Raw genomic sequence first — 19,824 nt, forward strand, 5'->3', positions numbered from 1 at the left:
TCCAATATATTGTCTGTTCATTTATGGGAGACTTGCATGTGGCCCGCTGTTCAACAGACCTTCAAGGCTTCCATCAAATATGTGATTGTAGTTTTATTGTTTATTGTTCATGTCCCTTCTCTCTGCAGTCTCCTCTGTTCCTGCTGTTTCTGGACTGTGTGTGGCAACTATGGAATCAGTATCCAGCAGCATTTGAATTCACTGAGGTGTACCTGACAGTGCTCAGTGACAGTATGTGGGTCCCTGTCTTCAGTACCTTCCTCTTTAACTGCCCCCGACAAAGAGCAGAGCACAGCCGGGTTAGATTACTCCTTTTTTGACAGTTTTTGGGTTTGGGTTTTGTTCATTTGGTTAACTTAGCTATAAACATCCTTATTTACTAGCTAATATACTAATAAAGTTTACTAATTCAGTGAGCCTCGAGAGGCCTTGTGTTAATGGATGAGACTTATTTAATCAAGATTTGTTGCTTTTCTAAATGGTAGCAACAGCAAAATGCTAAAAGTTTACTGCTAATAATAATATCAATAGATTTTTGTTCCACTAAGAAATATAGTTTATTAGCATACCTATAGGCTATTTACGGTTGCTAAGCAACGTGGTTATTATTACCTTCTTGGTGCAGTAAAATAGAATGAAATTGATATCCTGTCATAGTGTATACTGGGGTTTTTTACAACCGCATAGAATGTTTCTCATCCAATCAGAATTTAGAGCCATGGCTATCCTCTTTTATGATGCTGCTGATCTGAATTGTAACCATCTATGTCTGTCTCTGCCTCTTTCTCTCTTACCTGTTCAGGATTTTGCCAGCAGCAAGAGTATTCACCTGGGGCAGGACCAGGCTCTTCGCTTCCCTCCTGTGTGGGATTGGTCTCAACAGTTCAGTCTTAAAGACCAGACTCTCTTTAACAATCCTTTGTATGTGGGCAAGATTGCCACCTGCGTACAAAATGGCACTGTAAAGACCTTCACACACCGACGCAGCAAGGTGTGTTCTCTACAGTATCTCTGCTAGTCTCCTCTCCATGCCACCTCACAATACAGAAATTACCTATTTGTAAAGTAATATCAGTCCAAACACCACAAAGCATTTGACATTTACAGGTGATATTTAAAAGTTTCTGATGAGGAAAAAAAGAACAAAGTGATGTATTTTGTGCTTCTTCCTCAGAAAAACTACAGTTCCACACTGCGAGGTGTGCCCTCGGCCCTCCGAAACGGATCATTGGGACAGTATGACACTCTGACACGGCGGAACTCCCTAGTGCTACGTCTCCGTTCTGATTTGTCTCAGGTGCGGGAGCTGCAGGAGACGCCCTCAGAACGCTTCTTTCGAGACTGGTTTTCTCGTCCCGTCGACCTACAGGGCCTTCTGCTCCCCCAACTCCTACCATCTCACCTCTCTCTCTGGAAGCTCTACTTCCTGCGCTGGGTTCCCGAGGCACAGATCATGCAGGGTGGCCCCATCACCGCATTCCATCAGCTCTCCGTGCTTACAGATGAGATTGAGATGCTCCAGAACCAGCTGAGGCAGTATAAAGGGGCAGGAAGTACTCCCAACAACCTTCATGTGGAGGACAGAAAAATGTACTTTAAGGTGACTTCGACTCCTCACCAATCCCCTGCTCCTCCAGAGTACCTCAGCTCTTCATTCCCTTTCTCTCCTGTGGGTAATCTGTGTCGCCCCGGCCTCCTGGGGACTCCTCTTAGCAAGTTCCTCAGTGGAGCTAAAATCTGGCTCTCTACAGAGACACTGGCTAATGAGACGATCTGAGGCCAGACCGCTGGGATAAACCTGGGGCCCCTGGACTATGTGGACTGCGAAGTCATAACCTTCAAAGGCAGTGTCAAGTCACTGTCCAGAGAGATATACATGAAGATCTAAAGCCTATGCCTGAAGCTACTCGGTTTAATTAAAGGGATATTTTAACCAAAATTGAATATTCTGTCATCAGTCACAAAACCCTCATGTTGCTCCAACCCATATGGCTTTCTTTTTTCTGTGGAACACAAAAAATAGACGTCAGGCAGAATTTTAGCTTGTATCTTTTTTCTATACAATGAAAGTGAATAGTGACTGAAGCTAAAATTCTGCCAAACATAATTTGTGTTCCAGAATTTGTTTTAACAATTTTCATTTTGGGGTGAACTATCCCTTTAGGTTCCTTTTTAATTGTGCAGGCATGTGGTAATGACTTGGAAATGTTTATTCAGTCTGTTGTGAGTGGTTGGTTTGTTTTTGCACATGATGAAATGTAAAGCTCCAATCGCACATCTTTCTAACTTAGGATTGTTAGCATCTGATGTACACTGTCTGGGTTGCCGGTATAGACTGTTCTCCTTTTGTTCTAATACTGTTGGACATTCTTGTGGCATTAGTTGGGAAGGAAATGGAACTGTAACTTAAATTTATGGTATAAAATGTGCATATATTTTATCTTATCCTAACATAGTTTAAAATCTCTTGGAACCTTCTGGTAAGGTCTAACTGTAGTTAGCTTTATTGAAATGTGTTTATTAATTGTGAAAACTTGAAATAGGAAGTGTGACAGGGTTTACCAGCGTAAACCCCATAAGCAGTTAGTAACTGTGCACATATTGTGGTCTGTTAGGCTGGCTGGATCCCAGTTTGTTAGACCCCTCCCTTACTGTAGCACAGTGATGGCTGTTTGAAAATGATTGACACCTGCACAAGCCAATCAGCTGGTCGATTGGACATATAGCAGTGGTGTGGTCAGGCCTGTTTACTTGCATGATCTTGCACATTATGCTTAATGGGATATTCCAGGTTCAATATAAGTTAAGCTCAATCGACAGCATTTGTGGCATAATATTGATTACCTCAAAAATAAATTTGATTTTCTGCTCCTTAAAAAAAAAAAAAAAAAAAAAAAAAAAAAAGCTCAAATCAGGCACTTACAATGGAAGTGAATGGGGCCAATCCGTAAACGTAAAAATACTCACTGTTTCAGAAGTATAGCCACAAGATGTAAACAACATGCCTGTTAAAATGATTGTAGCGTGATAAAATTGTTTACTAACCTTTTCTGTTTAAAAATATATCCAATTTTACAAGTTTGTTGCCATGACAATGTAATGTCAACAAACCCTATAGCACAAATGCTGTCGATTGAGCTGAACTTGAACCCGGAATATTCCTTTAATAAACCAACAATGTGCAAGGTTATGTAAATGCCTTAAACAGCATTAGTTTATCAGGGTTAGGTCATAAATTAAGCAAAAACCTTAACCATTTACCCTGACTTGCGTTAAATGTAAACACCTTTATCAACATTCTTCCTGGTTTATTATCCAATAGCTTGTTTACAACTTGTGCGCATGCCTGTTTACGTTTTGATGTAACAGATAATTTTTTATTTCAGAATCAATGATTCCAAATCTCATGTAAACCGGATTTTCTTGCTTTGTCCAATTTTGGAATAAGCAGATTTTGTTTGTACATTTTTTATTGGTGTGCATGTAACCGTGTTACATGTGTCTTGAGTGAGTGCATTTACATGCAAACCAATACACTGATAACTACCAAAAGTCAGCTTATTCAAAAAATCAGACAATGATAAGGATGATGGTAAAGGTGTTTACATGCAACACGAAATCGGGGTAATGGGCAAAAATATACCCGTGTCGGTAGGTTTATACCTTACACCAATAAAGGAAAGCCGTTTAATGCGTGTACATGACCATACAGGTTGTCTGCTTATTAAGCTTAATCGGTGTAAGAATGTGCACTTAAATGTGCTTATTGTCATCTTGAGCATAATTTGTGTAAGAATTTGTATAAATGCTCTCTATGGGCCTTATTCATGAAACATAAAAAAATAAAATTAAAAAAATATGTAAATGCATTGTGTAAATTGTCCCATTGAATTGAATGGGAAAATGTACGTAAGACTTGTTTTACTAACAATTTACAAATAAATTTGTTCTGCTCATGTTTCATGAAGAAGGCCAAATGTTTGTCCGTTAAGAAATTATAATTGGAGTAAGAATGTGCTTATGAATTACAGCACCTGTGAATTTTGATTTGGATTTAGGTTCTTTTACAAATGAGACAGTAATGTTTTCTTGGTTTGATGTAGCCTCTTCAGAATTTTTTTAAATAGATTTTTCTTTTATGGTTGGGATTGTAGTCTTTTGTACCGAGTTTTAATTGTAATTATTTTATTGTACTTATTTTTCCTAGAATTGGTACTTTTTCCCTAAATCCCTTCAACTAGTTTGACATAATGCACAGTGTGTGTAGCTTACCACTAATGCTGTAAAGATTATGAAAACTGTTTCAATGGGCATAGTTTGATTTGTCAAACAGCACTGATATTTATTCAGTTATGCAAAGACATTGAAACAGAGATGTTTAAATCCTGTGCCTTGTTTTAGGTCTTGAATTGCAGTGTACCTGTTCTTTCTTTTCTCTGGATATTAAAAATGCATAAAGCACATCCTAGGAGTTTCCTGCTCTGCTGTGAATGCAGCAGTGATGACTTGATTCCAAATGTTTGTGTGGAAGTTGTTCAAACATCAATGGTTGGAGAGTCCGTAGTCTCATTTTCCTCTGTGGTTTTGGTTGTGAGCTCAGGAGAGCCTTGTTTTGAGGCAATATGCAAAATTTGGCTCTTCAGATTTTCATGCAAATAAAGAGAATTGCCACCTTTGACTGATGACCTGCAATTTATGTTCTTCCATTCAGGATATTACATATGGATGACTTGGAGTGAAGTGATGAGTAAAAGACAATTAACCTCTAGCTGTAAGCATAGTGAGAAAGGGAAACAGTGCTGAGCACTACACTTAATAGTAATGCCCTCTTCTGACCAAACTGTGCTATAACTAACTGAACACGAGTAGATTTCAGAGTCCAAAATGCTGTAAAAACTCCAAGACACCAATACAGGGGGGGGGAACCTGTATTTGAAAAGATGACAATGTATACCACTAATTCAATTTCCCATAAAGTATAACTGTACATACACCATTTGACAGATTTTAACATTACAACTTTAGCTTGTTCACAGAAATCTCTTTTTGTTTCTTCTTCTTTGCCATCTGGTCCTTTGAGCCCCTAACTTGACTTTTTACTTGGTCTTGTAGTTGGGAGAAGAAGGCCTGAGAGGAACGGAGCACCTTATCCATCCCATCATTCTGTTGGAAAGTACAGGAGAAAAAAAATCTGAACATTTCTCAAAATTGTTCAACTGGACATATGCACAAAAAATTAAGCGTTTATCGCAGCATCATTGCTATCATACATAAAAAATAAATACAAAAATCATTATTTCAAACTGCATTAATCTACAATCACTAACCGTGAGTATTTTCGCTTTTCCTCCTTTAGTAAGTTTCTTGAGAGTCTGTTCAACTTCAGCTCTGCTCTTTTTCTTGTTTTCTCCTGCTTTCATTGTCTCTTTGAGTTTCTGTCTCTTCTCTCGTTCCTGAATCTTCAGATGCTTCAGTTTCTTCTTCTTTCGTCTCTCTCGTTTCTTATCTGTGGTCGTTTTCTCTGTTTCTCCAAGCATATCTCCTGCCTTATTCTTCTCCTGAGATAAGGAAATAAAATGCATCACGCAAATTGTACAAAGAAAATGCTTTCTTGAACACTTTAAAGTGAAGTTCTCTGATCATAGTTCACTGATACATAGCTGTAAATAATGTTATCAGAGCAGGCTGCACAAACCTTAATTTCCTCTGGAGCCAGAAGCGTGGCGTCACTGGCATTGACTGGAGCTACTTCCTCCATAGTAATCGAAGGCATGTTGGAAACCACTTTCACCTCAGGAACATGCTAAACAGAGGAAGTAAAATACTTTTTATTAGAACTTGTTTGAATTTGTTTTAATTTTTTCTCTTTTTTTTTTTTTTTTTTTTTTTACAAAGAGATGTAATATATTGGTCAGGACAGTTATCTAGTCTAGATATATTAAGTCATATACAACCCTATAATATTAATAGGTTCATTTTATAAAGACCGTTTTTACCCAAAGTTAAACTGAAATGGTGTTTTCAAAGGTTTTAATCTGATCTGTAAAAACAAAGAAAGTGGTCTCTTCACTCTTTGTTTCACATATGGTATTTGTAGAATTTCCATAGACTATTTGCAGTTCCTAAAGGGATAGTTCACCCAAATTGGGTCATTGGTCTCTTTTGTTACATAGAAAACAGCATTTTGGACATTCTGCTAGTGCTCAACCTCTCTTTTTTTAAATAATACATTTTTAAAAGGTTTTATTTTTGGTGAACTAATCCTTGTTGTGAATGAATCGTTCAGTATGTACATTTTGTGAACCAGATCAACCAACCGGTTCATCAAAAAAGAACTGGCTCACGAGTATAATTTGATCAATAGACATTACTATTGAGAGCCACAGCAGAGGGGAAGATTATCAGTGTATAATGTTTTGAACTCAGCCATTTCATAGCTTCAGAAGACATGGAATATAATGCGTAACTCTTATTGACTTTTTATGGTGCCTTTTTTAGAGCTCGACAGATGTGGTGGTCACTATGAACGACTAGTCAGTGTTTAGGACAATAATGTATAATTAGGTTTCATTATGATTACATGCCCCCGATCAGAAGTCTTTTAGAGGGATATATGGACGCAAAGTGCAGCACTTCAACATGGTGACTAATGGATATTCAACAACTAAATAGGCTAAATAACTGTACCTTAATATTGCACAAAACTATCAAAGTAAGAAATAAGAAAGGCCCCAATACAGAGTGGCAAAAAAATGCTTATGCACATCCTGAATGCAGAATGACACTCTTCAGTGTAGTTAGAGAGCTTCAGGGCAATTCCCGCTGCAGAGTCAAAAGCGCAAAATTGCAAGAATGTTGCGGGTACACATCTAGTTCACGACGTCATTCAGTTTAAAACTTTTTCACTGCAACTATTTATTTAAGCATTTTCGACAAAATCAGCAAAAACATTAATCTCTCCACATCACCTCACAAATTTGGGAATATTACTTACAGCAGAGGATTTCATGTCCGACAGTGATAGTCTTAAAATGTATTGTTGATGCAGCGCTTTGCCGTAACAACAGCGCATAGACTAAACCTAAAGCATTAAAGAGACAAAACTACTTGCAGAGGGTTTTACTGTGCTGACTGTTATTCACAATAAAGCACAGCAAGTTATCATAACGCAAAAACACTCTCTAAGAAGTTGATTCTCTTAATTTGAGAAATGTGTCTCCCATTAAAATCACCATCACTGGGGGCATGGGTAGCTCAGCGAGTATTGACGCTGACTACCACCACTGGAGTCGCGAGTTTGAATCCAGGGCATGCTGAGTGACTCCAGCCAGGTCTCCTAAGCAACCAAATTGGCCCGGTTAATAGGGAGTGTAGAGTCACATGGGGTAACCTCCTCGTGGTCACAATTAGTGGTTCTTGCTCTCAATGGGGCGTGTGGCAAGTTGTGCGTGGATCGCAGAGAGTAGCATGAGCCTCCACATGCTGTGAATCTCTGCAGTATCATGCGCAACGAGCCACGTGATAAGATGCGCGGACTGACTGTCTCAGAAGCGGAGGCAACTGAGGTGAGTAACCGCACCAACATGAGGACCTACTAAGTAGTGGGAATTGGGCATTCCAAAATTGGGGAGAAAAGGGGATAAAATTAATTTAAAAGCAAAAACACCATCACTAAAATATTAATGTTAGTAGTCGACTTCAATCAAACAACTAGTCGATTAGTTGACCACCCTGGCACCCACATATCCCTTATATGGGGTTTGTAGCAACATAAGAGTGAGTCATGTGTAGGCATATACTACGGCATAACCGTCTAGAGCCATGGGCGAAATTTTACTCACTGGTTTCGGTGTAAAGTGGAAGTTTGAAAGTGCATCCAGTTTGAGGAAGAGTGTGTCCATGAGTTTCTGGATTTCTACATGTGCTGGATTCTCTTCCTCTTCCTTCTTGTCCTGAAACCCACAAAAAGATATGGAAACATACATAAAGCACAGTCTCTTGTCTATTTTATACTAACATTTTCCTATGAGCGTACCTAGATGTACTGTAATTAGATTTTATTCAGGTGTTCATTGTGTATGCGTTTGGCATGTGGCTCTACTTTTATCTTTCTTGTGTAAAGAACTATGGTCAACATGTGTTGTTTTTAAATGTGCTATAAAAATAAACTTGATTGATAACATACAAGTGTGGTGAGACACAGCAGCAAATAGGGCTCACCTGTATCTGTTTAATATATTCCTGCTCATAAACCTCTGCCAAACTCAGTTTGCTCTTCTCATGGTCCAGTGTGAGTCTCTTCTTATACTCAAACACCTCCTCTTTAGGCTTTTCTTTCCTTACCACATCATCCCACACCTTAAACACAAAAGATCAAATATGAACAATTAATAAACATAAGTCTTTATTACACCAGCTGAAGTGATAGGTCTCTCTGCCATCATATACTGTTAGTGGCACATAATGTCTGTATGACTAAGATACCACTGGTATCAAAATTAGAACATGGACACTGAAGTTTAACCAACCTGATCTTTGATTCTCTGTTTAATTATGTCCTCAAGCTGTAATGTAGTTTCCTCTGTGATTGCAGGGGCTGTGAAAGAGAGAAACAAAGACACGCAAACTATAGAAACAGAATCGAACCATGTTGTTTTGCTACAAAGATCAGCATGAAACGCTTACCAGTCCTCGAGGCCTGGTCAAACGCCACATCCTCCTCCAGCATGCTGTTCTCTGGCCGAGTCTGAGCAGTCACCTCTCCCGTCAGCTGCCATGGCTTCTCCGACAACGCAGCTTTCTCAAGTTCATCAATCGTCTGTGACATCTGTTTACATTCATGACAATTACACAGTGCTCAGCTGGAAAAATATCAAACAGATTTATTTTAAGGACTTCATATTTAGTGCAAAGGCAAACCTTTTCCTGTCGCTTTTCAAATGCTGACTTGGACTCATGTTTAGGCCAATTTTTAGCTTTTCCACCCAAAATGTCTTCCACGTCCTCCCCTTCACTGTCATCAGGGAGGTCAAAGGTCACTTTCCGTAAAGCGTCTTTGGCTTTCTGGCTTTCAGCATCACCCATGTCACCCCTAAATGGAGGGGGGGAAGGTTTTACATATCTGAAAAAAAATTCTCTAATTGTATATTCAGATAGTACACTAAAATGGAACACAACATGCACTCCCTTGTCTTACTCATCCTTATCAAAATCCTCCTCATTCATATCATCTTCATCCTCCTCCTCATCATCTGCTCCCTCAAAATCATCATTAGATTCCAGTTCAGTATCTGTGTCTGGATCTGTCTGTTCAAGCTCTCCATCCACAGGAGCAAAGAAATCTTTGTATTTCATATCTCTGGAGCTTCTCTTCTGTAAAGTACATGAAAAAATAAGAGAGGTAGTGTAGCAATGACTCTCAATTCAGCATAATTTATCTACTGTTAAAGGCACAGTTGCCATCCCAGATGTTTAAGAATATCTCAGCTCTGTAGGTCCATACAATGCAAGTGAATGGTGGCCAGATCTTTGAAGCTCCAAAAATCACATAGGTCAGCATAAAAGTAATCCATAAGACTTCAGTGGTTAAATCAATGTCTTCAGAATTGATATGATAGGTGTGGGTGATAAATCAATATTTAAGTCCTTTTTTTTTTTTACTATAAATCTCCACCTTTGAACAGCCCCAAAGGTGGCTGAAGTGAAAGTGGAGATTTATATAAAAATAAAAAAAGGGACTTAAATATTGATCTGTTTCTCACCCACACCTATCATATCAATTCTGAAGACACTGATTTAACAACCGAATGCTGCCTTTATGATCTTGAGTTCTGGCCATCATTCACTTGCATTGTATGGACCAACAGAGCTGAAATGTCCTTCTGAAAACCTTTGTGTTCAGCAGAAGAAAGAAAGTCATACACATCTGGGATGAGTAAATAATGAGAGAATTTTCATTTTTGGGCAAACTATCACTTTAATAACAACAACGAAAAATAGCAAATGAAATAACTAAGTAGAAATATTGTGACTAAAACTAAATGGTCTAAAACACTTTACATACACCTGTGTGTTACCTGTTTCTGTTTTTTCAATGCCACTGGTTTATCAAAGCTAAGTTCCTCTTCATCATCTGTTGGCAAATCTTGAAAGTAGTCTATTTCCTCCCCAAGACTCTCCTTTCCCTCTCTTTTATCCATGTCCTCCAGAAAAGCCTCCATTTCTGAGAGCTTAAAAAACCTGTCATCCACTTCTGAAACGGTCACATTAGATTTTGATAATTTGGCAGTTGACCGTCTCTGTTGTTTGGTTTGTTTTTCAAATTTATCTACATTAAAGTCCAAATCAGAGTCCTCGCCAGAAAAGTCCTCTTCCTCATTGTCTCCAGATGATTTCGGTCTTTGTTCCAATTCCTCCTCTTCGTCATCCTCCTCGCTCTCCTCAGCCAAATCCTCATTATCAGTAGCTCCATTATTATTATCATCATCAGCAGCAGCAGCATCCTCCTCCTCCTCCTCCTCCTCCTCTGTGTCTTCAAGAAAAGTTATAGAGTCATCTGTGACAGCTTGCCCAACTATGTCCTCAAACTGTTTCAGTAATGCACTATTCTGAAGCTCCAGCTCCTGCCAGATTTGCTCCTCGTCAAAGTTCTCAATGACCAGCTGCTCAAGGGGGCTTCTTTTACAGCCTGCAGGCTCATGAGCCTTATGCAGATCATAAAGTGTCTTGGTGAGTGATGTGAAGTCTGCTGCTAGAGCATCCTGGACACTGAGAGGGGGAAAGGATAGAATGAAGAATTTGGTTGCATGGCAAGGATTTTTTTTCAAGCTGTTTGTAATAATATAATATATATATATATTTTGTTTTTTTACATTCACTTTCGTAAACAAAGGATATCCTTGCTGTTACAGTTGGAACTCTATGTTTAAAAAAACATTTGACAATGATAAAGCTGTAATTTGTATATATGATTTAATTATTATTATTATTATGGCTCATTATTATATACACAAAGCTAAACGGACTGAAAAAAAAATCCCTGTATTTGGACAATTTAAAAATATATGGAAAACAATATCTAAAACAAGTAACAATATGAAAGCAATACGAACTATGCAACTTTTTACAACGTACACATTGTTCTATAATGTAATTTGAGATGCTTCACTTTCAGATATTTTTTCCCATACACTCCTGGCATGTTTATCTAAATATTTAATGTTTTTGAAACAGTTACAATTTTAATTGTTCTTAATAATAATAATAAAATAATAATAATAATAATAATAATAAAAGGATAGAATGATACAGATCAGTGATATTTATAAAACAAAATAATATCATTAAATAAAAACAACGCTGTACATTTCACTGTTAAAGACAGAACTAAAAATAATATGTTATGTTTCCAACCCCAAAGTGAGAGTTATGCACATGTGTGGCTATAAGCTATTCGGCTAGCTTACAGTTTGACAGCAAATATTTCAACTGGCAAGCTTTCAACACACAAGTCATCTGTGTAAACAAAATGGCTAAACCAAGTAATGTGCATCTAACCTGAGAAATAGATCGGGGTGCGCTGTGTTGGTGTTTAATAGCTGTAGACAACTCTGCAGTGTGCTGCTGCCAACCCCGTTCGCCATCGCTGCAGTGCAGACACATGGGATCCTCCGTGCGTTTCGTAAATACAACCGCCGGAAACATGGAACACTATATTGCATTCCATATAGAACGTTCCGTATTACATCAACGTGTATAAATATTTCCAAGTTACATTTTAATTTGATTTGCATAACATATCTAGAATATAAAATGATTATTCTTAATTATTATGATCATATATTTTGTAACAGTGCGCCTGTTACCAGATCACATTTGCCATTTTTAAATAAAGTCTTTTTTTTTTTTTTCTATATTCAGTGACAGTGAAAACAAAGATGGCTGCATCAATACTGAAGGTTGCAGGTAAATAGTTAACTGATATTTTTCGAGGAAGATTTTTTTATTTTTTTTAATGTACGCAAAATTAGTTATTTTATTGCAACTGTTGCCGTTTCAGTTATCTATAGCTCTGATTCTCGTGGATTAAAATATAACCCATCATATAACAGCATTTTCATTGGGGAGACCGGGGCTAGCTGTCACACAGGGAAGTTGTCACAAGGGCAATATCTCACTAACGATGAGATTTGGAGTAAAAAGTCCAATTACACAAATGTGTGTTTTGCATACTAGTTTTGTTCAAACACCTAGTTTAAACCCCTCGTAAATTACGTTTTTTTTTTTTTTTTTTTTTTTTTTTTTGTGAATTCTACCATACAAAGTAAATATTCTCTATTATCGTAGTTTTGTAATGGCTTTCAGGAAAACAAGCGAATATCAAACCACATTGGCCTACATTCAGCTAAGGGCCAACTATATTATGAAGGCAGATTTTTACTTAAAGGTTCAACTGTGTTCTTATAGGACAAAAGTATTTTTCATGAAAATCAGGTTGTGTTTGATATTTTTGCACGTTACCTTTTCGATTTTTGTTGTTTCCTGAATAGTTTTGTGCCTCTTTTTCTTTTTTTTTTTTATTTTTTACTTGTGAAATAAAATAAAATACAAGTAAATTAGGCTGCCCCGCTATTGGGACAAAAGCTGTCACAATAGTTCAACCAGTGTGTGTTCAACAAAGTGTATCTTTGTCCTGGGCAATATCGGTGAAAATTTTCAGGGTTTTTTTTTTTTTTTTTTGTAGCCAAGTCTTTAAAATAATTGGCTATGCAGAAATTAACTTCAAAAAATAAACCTGACTAAAGTAAAAAGTGTGACAACTAGCCCTGGTCTCCCCCGATTGTTATTCCAGGTCTCTCGAGGTGTGCATGGCACGCTTTACCCTCAGTGAGGGCATTGTCTCTGTCTGTGCCCGTCAGTCAAGGTGTTCCTCAGTCATTGTGGAAGTTAGGCAGGTTGAATCATGTGGCCATCGCAGTACCAGACCTAGAGAAAGCCACAGCACTGTACCGCGATGTGCTGGGTGCTCATGTGAGCGCTACTGTGCCTCTCCCAGAGCATGGCGTGTACACTGTGTTTGTGGAACTGGGCAACACCAAGCTGGAGCTTCTGCACCCCCTGGGAGAGAAAAGCCCCATAGCAGGATTCCTGAATAAAAACAAAGCTGGTGGGATGCATCATATCTGTATTGAGGTAAAAGATTGCATGGAATTTGATTGAAATTTAATATTATAATTTTGTCTTTGGTAGAGGTAGACCGATATATCAGTTTTACTGATTAATCGGCGCCGATAGTTGCTTTTTGAAACTATCCTTATCGGCAAAAAAATCTATGCCAATAATTTTTTCATCATTACATAATTTCAAAATAAGAGTCCCCGGTGTGTTTCAGGCTTGTTTATACTTTTAAAAAGTCCCACGTTATGCATCAGAAAATGTTTCTGCTTATTTTGGGGATTTTGGTTGAACAATAAACTGCATCTGGGATTTTATTCATTTAGGACTCTTTGTCTGTGCCCATCATAGTGAGTAAAGAATACACTTTTTTTTTAATTTATTATTATATAAATTAATTTGACTAAAAAATTAAAAATTAAAAGATGGTTAATCAGTAATCTGCCTTTCCCACCACCTTAGTTTTCGGTATTGGCAAAATCCACTCGGTCGACCTCTAGTCTTTGGTTTATCACAGTATTTGTTTTATTATATAGAATATTAGATTAAAACTAATAAAATAAGTAAACAAAAAGAGGAAGACACCATTGCACTCTTTCATTAAGCAGGTTGTTTGTATCCATTGTCATGGATATTTTTATATTATGAATATTTATATTGTTGGAGTTTTGCAAATGAGAGTGAAGTGGATGAGCAAGATCAACTGTTATATTCATTCCAATTCTGACAGCAGTATTTTCATAAAAGCTGCTGAGCTGAAACTGCTGTTTCCCAATTTCAGTTTCCATTTTAACAGTCCTGATCAGTTTTCTTTTTAATTCTCATTCCCATGTTTCCATAGCAGACTGTAATGTTAAATACCGGGATGCTCTAAGCCATCTTATCCCTTAATTCTTGAATTCACAAAATACCAATACAATAATAATGTTTGATGAGAAAAATATAGTATATAAAAAAATAAAATAAATAAATAAATAAAAAAACATTTCTGGCTACATTGAATTTAGTGCTAATGTTCATTACTGTGGAGCACAATTACTCAGACAGACTTACATATTCAGAAACAAAATTTTCTTTAGATTAAATTACTACAGTTATTGCTGGTGTCTATAGACCTGTTCAGACTTGGAATTAGTTTACTAGGCATCGGAAAATGTGAACTGATGTAAATATACTTTATAAAAATACGTTATTAATTAATTAACTAATTTTTGTGTGTCAGTATCCATAATTTACTTTCTGTTGCCTGTTTGATTGCAGGTTGATGATATCAATGCAGCAATAGTTGATTTGAAGGCAAAGCAAATCAGGCTGCTCTCCCCGGAGCCACGAATAGGAGCACATGGCAAACCTGTGATGTTCCTCCACCCTAAAGACTGTGATGGAGTTCTTGTGGAGATAGAACAAGCATAGATATTACACATGTCCCAAGTGGTTACACTATCTAGCAAATAGTGACACTCAGTTTAAAACATCTGATTAGGTTATTAAATTTTTACGTAAGCTGAAGTTATGCAAGTGATGTTTGAAAGTAAAATGGGATGTTTCCACTTTCCGTCATTGTTACTCTCTCGTTGTGTGTTTGATTTTCATGGAATTTTCCCTTATTGTTTCACTGATAATTATTTATTACTTTTTGATTAAAATAAATATTTAGTTTGAGTTAGTTGAGAATTTTCCTGTCCCATTTACAAAAACAAACACACTTAAAAATCTCCTGCCAATTAGGTTTTCTATGAAGCACTTAATATATTTTATTAATAAAGATGCATCATGAAATATTACAATTTATGATCCAATTTTAATTTTATTATAACGTTTTTGTAATTATGCAGTTGTATAATTTGTATTTGTTGCTGGTTGTTTTCTACTGTTGTAGTAAAAGTATTGACAATTAGAATAATAGAAGCAGAATTAAGTACACAAAAATCTGTTTTTTAAATGCTACAAAATAAAGGAAAGAGGTTCACCTTTACCATTTGAAAGTATATGTTCATAAATGTGGATTGAAATCGACGACACAATCCTCTCATCTGTCTCTCAATAGAGCAGACAGATTGAAGCTTTTTTTGTTTGGCTGACAACCATGTGATCGGGATACAACTTGGACCATACCCATCTCTCCACTGTAGTCAACCCTCTGCCAAATAGAAATTTGTTTTGATATTATGCCTTAAATGTGCTTCTTTTGGATACAACTGTAGGAGTAAGATTAGGAACTGATGTTTGTGGGCTGGCAGATTTCTCGCTGTGTGGTCTCTAAGGTCCTTGTTTGAAGTTTTCTGCATTATCGTCTTCTTCTTTTATTGAAATTAATAGGGTCTTTTTTGTCATTTTAAGCTGTTTTTGACATTCCAATTCTTTGGGCAGTCTGAAAAAGAATAATGTGTCCAGTGAAATACTCACTCAGCCTCTTGCAGACCTTTTTTTTAATTTATTTTTTATATCTTCATATTTTGACTGGATTTAAAGAGTTAGTTCACCCTAAAATGAAAATTCCCTCATCATTTACTCACCCTCATGCCATCCCAGATGTGTATGACTTTCTTTCTTCTGCAGAATACAAAGATTTTTAGAAGCTCTCTAGGTCCACACAATGCAAGTGAATGGTTACCAAAACTTTGAAGCTCCAAAAAGTACATAAAGGCAGCCGAAAAGTAATCCATATGACTCCAGTGGTTTAATCCGTGTCTTCTGAAGTATTCCAATCAGTTCTGGGTGAAAACAGACCAAAATGTAACTCAATTGTCACTATAAATCTTGACATCTGCAGTCTCTTGCCAATCATGATTTCAAGCTCGATTGCACTTTCTAGCACTCTGCGCATGCGTAAAGCACTAGGAAGTGTTATCGAGCTTGAAATTATGATCGTGCCTAGAGACTGCAATGGCCAGTTGTACAGTGAAAAAGGAGTTACATTTTTGTCTGTTCTCACACAAAATCATTTGGATTACTTCAGAAGACATGGATTAGACCACTGGAGTCATATTAATTACTTTTATGCTGCCTTTAAGTGCTTTTGGAGCTTGAAAGTGTTCAATCCCATTGACCTGCACTATATGGATACAGAGCTGAAATATTCTTCTATAAATCTTCATTTGTGTTCTGCAGAAGAATGAAAGTCATACACATCTTGAATGGGATGAGGGTGAGAAAATTATGAGGGAATTGTCCTTTTTGGGAGTACTATCCCTTTAAAAAGGGAATGTCTTTTACTATTTTGCTTTAGATCAAATAAAGAGAAAATAACCATAAAATAATAAAAACATTTAGAGAGGTACATTATAATGCTTCCTAATTATTTTCAGTAGAAGCTTGCCTTCGCTTGTCATATTGTAGAAAAAGTCATAATATGAAAACATCTGTCAGGATGAAACATTTTGCAAGAGTTGCAGCGTAGTAATTATGTTGTTTTCAGTGTACCAAAGGCAGCTCATCCTAATTGCTCAAATATTTAAAGCACATGTCCAGTTTTGTCTGTGGTATTGTGAGTTGCTTTACCACCGTAGATGAGAAACATCACAGATTAGAAAGACTTTCTCAATTTAGTCTGGCTCAGAATACTGTAGTCTATTGGAAAAGAGATGGCACCAACTGATCACCAACATATTCCTTATTAGTTACAGTTTTCTCAGTATTGCACAGCTAATATTTTGATATCAATGCAGTGATAAATTTGTCTTTCTTTTTCCCCCTAATTTATCCTCTTATGGCAACACTGTGTTTTCTTAATGTGTCTAGCTTTCTCATTTTCATTTATGCTATAACACGTAATGATTTCAAGTACATCCAACAGCAACAGGATGAAAAGATTATTTGCTTACTGGAATTAAGACGTAATGTCATATTGTGAATCCGATCTTAAACGAGTCAGGGATGCATCATGCATTAGGAGACCTTATCTGCCTTTGGCTTCCCCAAAACATGTTTTGTATAAATGACATCACAAATCACTAAGGACAGTGGATGGTCAATAATTTGTAGGCTATGCTGCATTCCATTCAACTCAGAAAGTCGGATTTTCCAACTTCCTACTGGGAAAAGTGCAATGGACCCTTGAAGTCGTAATTCCAATTTGGAAAGTCGTGCGGAAATGTTAAACTGCAACTTCGCTGAGATGCAGGTGCGTGACGTCACACAATCATGTCGGCACCCAGGAAGATATACAACATAAGTGATAAACAGTCACTTGTATTAAATAATATCGATAAATGAGTCAAAGTTCCTACATTACATGATATTAAAGACTGTTTAACAAACGTCAGCAGAGTAGCAGGTGTTCTAAACATTATTTTACTGGCGAGAGTTGAATCATGAGAGTAAATTATACTCTCTTTTGATAATCGTACACCTGTAGCACAAATGCTAGTGTTGCAAATAGTGTTTCTGAATTGGGTTTATAAGAGACATCTCTGGTGACAGTCAAACACCTGCTAAACTAATGGGAGCATTGCAGTTTTGTTTACTTAAACTTCATCTTCCGAGCATCTGGCAGTGGAGGGCATTTATGGTTGGAGATCAGAGATATCAAGTGGGAATATCCCACATCTGATTTGAATGTAACACAGCATTATGAATTACTGATGACAGGCAGGAGACTTTAATAGCAAGATGGCTTAATAAGAACGCCTCGATTAACACATGTTTCATGTTTAGCTTCGTAAGATTGCAGATGAAGACTAGTTTTAAAGGAAATACGAATAAAATGAATGCATCACACAAAGCTCTTTTTCTCGGGCGGGGTTTGTGATGATTTCGCCCGGCGCTGCAGTGGAGCGTCCCCTGCTGTTCTCTTCAGTCTCCGGGATGCAGAGTCGGTCCACCGAGGGGTTTGTCGGACGGTGCGGTTCCCACTCTCTCTTCCTCTGAAATCAAAGGACTTCTTTATGTGCACACTGCAGAACCAGAGGTTATGAAGGTAGGCCGGTTTTGTATGTTTTATTTTTTCCGAACTGAAGGTTTAGGTTACTGTACCGCGTGCATGTGTAATGAAGGGATGCTCTCGTGTACACTGAAGGATTCGGCAGGATTTCATCCTCACAGTGCAACATCAAACCATGTAGATATTCATAGTTACTCTCCCAAAGTCGTAAACAATCTAGAAATCACTTTTCTGAAAGGGCTGTTTTTAATTTAAGGCTAAATCTTCCTCCACCTTTCTCTTTTTTTCCATGTGAGAAACTCCTTTTTCACGTGTGAAATCACTTTTCATTAAGCTACAATTAAGCGACACTGCTTTAAATGGAATAATGAAAAACAAATACCTGTGTTGCACAAGTTTGTCCTATATAAGTTTCATATTGGGCTATTATCAAGGACGTAACCATGTCTTGAATATTGGGGGTATCAAACCATTTTGGGGGTGGGGGGTTGCGGGTGTTGAAGTCACAGATATAATTGTCCTCTTTGGTCCTTTAAAATAGTAAAGGCTCTGATTGCAATAATTCTCGGAATAAAGGCTTTAAATGCCATAAAGGCCCAACATTTTATAATTTTTGATTTTTAAAAGATACATTTTTTACAAGACTACCACTGTGTCTACATTGCTATCAATTTGCCTGTTTTAGTCATCTTTTCTTTTTTGTGCTGTATCAAAGACAAGACAAATATAATTTGAATTTCTTTTCATCGCTGATGTATCTTTAAAAAGAAAATACACAAAATGATTTACTGCCATCAAGTTGTCCCTCGTGTTTCCCCAGTCGAATCTTAACACAATATTTTCTTCAAGAATCCTAACGCTGCTCTTTTCCATACAAAAACAGTTCATATTGAGCACTACTGTCAAGGTCCAAAGAATAAAAAAATCATTATTAACATAGCATAAAAGTAGTCAATACAACACAAAGCTGTTGTGTGGCCACAGAAAGCTTGGAATATAATGCACTTGTCATTTGGACTACTGTTGTGATATCTTTATATTAAACCTTTAATAGTGCTTTATATATTTGTCCTTTTTGAAGCTTGACATCTCCTGCTCACAAACTGTTATTCTATGGAATAGAGCTGCTTAAAATATCTACCCAGAATATGGGTTTTGAACAACATAAGGGTGTGTAAAAGTACATTTCCATTTTTAGGTGAACTACTCCTTTAACTGGTGGCTCATCCTCAAAATAAAATAGTCTCTTTTAAAAGAAGGAGGTGCTGTACAAAATTCAGAATTAAGACAAAGAAATTATTTAGAAAATCTTAAATTGATTTTAAATGAGTACCTGATAATATTTACATTCAAAAAAATATATGACACTGTCCTTGCCACAACCTAAAAACTCAATTCACAGGTCTTACCATGTTCTAGTTTTAATCTGAGGGTGAAACTGCTCTACTCTGTATTATAGATCATTTTCTAAGACAATATCAAGTACATTTTCTAAAATGGTACTTCAGAAATTTACCAGATAACCACATTCATTCAATTCCTTTACAATATACACACATTCGCTCTTTGTCTTGAGCCTGATATGCTGAAAACGGCTCCATTAATGTTTTCACATTCACAATTATGAATGACATACGAATCATGTACTGTGCGTGTGTACTTGTCCCCCTCAATGGATATTGTGGTTACGGCCCTGGCTGTTATCTTCAAATCTTAACAAGTAGGCCTATGTAAATCAAGCTTTACAATATTAATAATATATAGTTATA

General features: G+C 36.9%; 4 protein-coding genes across 6 annotated transcripts in view; 3 read left to right on the plus strand and 1 right to left on the minus strand.

Annotated features, from left to right (window-relative positions):
* Window positions 1-4,678, plus strand: part of mtmr10 (myotubularin related protein 10) — a 54,993-nt gene extending 50,315 nt beyond the window's left edge. The window contains exons 14-16 of the mRNA XM_051644285.1: window positions 129-299; window positions 803-991; window positions 1,175-4,678. Coding sequence (XP_051500245.1) covers window positions 129-299; window positions 803-991; window positions 1,175-1,777 — 963 coding nt within the window. The 3' untranslated portion in view covers window positions 1,778-4,678. The remainder of the gene's footprint in view (window positions 1-128; window positions 300-802; window positions 992-1,174) is intronic.
* mphosph10 (M-phase phosphoprotein 10 (U3 small nucleolar ribonucleoprotein)) lies at window positions 4,674-11,675 on the minus strand. The gene is made up of 11 exons (XM_051644337.1): window positions 11,557-11,675; window positions 10,077-10,767; window positions 9,197-9,372; window positions 8,920-9,091; window positions 8,686-8,827; window positions 8,529-8,596; window positions 8,221-8,358; window positions 7,842-7,952; window positions 5,696-5,803; window positions 5,328-5,558; window positions 4,674-5,163 (listed from the first exon to the last, which is right to left on the minus strand). Exons 1-11 carry the CDS (start codon window positions 11,640-11,642, stop codon window positions 5,014-5,016), a joined length of 2,073 nt encoding a protein of 690 aa, XP_051500297.1. The 5' UTR covers window positions 11,643-11,675; the 3' UTR covers window positions 4,674-5,013.
* A 254-nt stretch (window positions 11,676-11,929) lies between these two features.
* Window positions 11,930-14,960, plus strand: mcee (methylmalonyl CoA epimerase). Its single transcript, XM_051644517.1, has 3 exons — window positions 11,930-11,964; window positions 12,851-13,191; window positions 14,434-14,960. The coding sequence occupies exons 1-3, from the start codon at window positions 11,937-11,939 to the stop codon at window positions 14,584-14,586; spliced, it is 522 nt and encodes a 173-aa protein (XP_051500477.1). The 5' UTR covers window positions 11,930-11,936; the 3' UTR covers window positions 14,587-14,960.
* Window positions 14,961-17,805: 2,845 nt separating this feature from the next.
* The window catches only part of apba2b (amyloid beta (A4) precursor protein-binding, family A, member 2b), a 119,293-nt gene continuing 117,274 nt past the window's right edge, over window positions 17,806-19,824 (plus strand). For all 3 annotated transcript variants that reach the window (XM_051644242.1, XM_051644272.1, XM_051644263.1), the window contains exon 1: window positions 17,806-18,091. The gene's annotated coding sequence lies outside the window, so the exon portion shown is untranslated. The remainder of the gene's footprint in view (window positions 18,092-19,824) is intronic.

This window comes from Myxocyprinus asiaticus, chromosome 2, assembly GCF_019703515.2.
Source record: "Myxocyprinus asiaticus isolate MX2 ecotype Aquarium Trade chromosome 2, UBuf_Myxa_2, whole genome shotgun sequence".
In the NCBI taxonomy this organism is placed as follows: Eukaryota; Metazoa; Chordata; class Actinopteri; order Cypriniformes; family Catostomidae; genus Myxocyprinus; species Myxocyprinus asiaticus.

Coding starts and splice junctions, on each gene's coding strand:
- mphosph10 (XM_051644337.1), bottom strand. CDS start 11,642: ATGGCGAACGGGGTTGGCAGCAGCACACTGCAGAGTTGTCTACAGCTA. Junction 10,768..11,556: donor CACCCCGATCTATTTCTCAG/GTTAGATGCACA, acceptor TCCCCCTCTCAG/TGTCCAGGATGCTCTAGCAG. Junction 8,359..8,528: donor AACAGAGAATCAAAGATCAG/GTTGGTTAAACT, acceptor TTTGTGTTTAAG/GTGTGGGATGATGTGGTAAG.
- mcee (XM_051644517.1), top strand. CDS start 11,937: ATGGCTGCATCAATACTGAAGGTTGCAG. Junction 11,965..12,850: donor ATCAATACTGAAGGTTGCAG/GTAAATAGTTAA, acceptor TTGTTATTCCAG/GTCTCTCGAGGTGTGCATGG. Junction 13,192..14,433: donor TGCATCATATCTGTATTGAG/GTAAAAGATTGC, acceptor GTTTGATTGCAG/GTTGATGATATCAATGCAGC.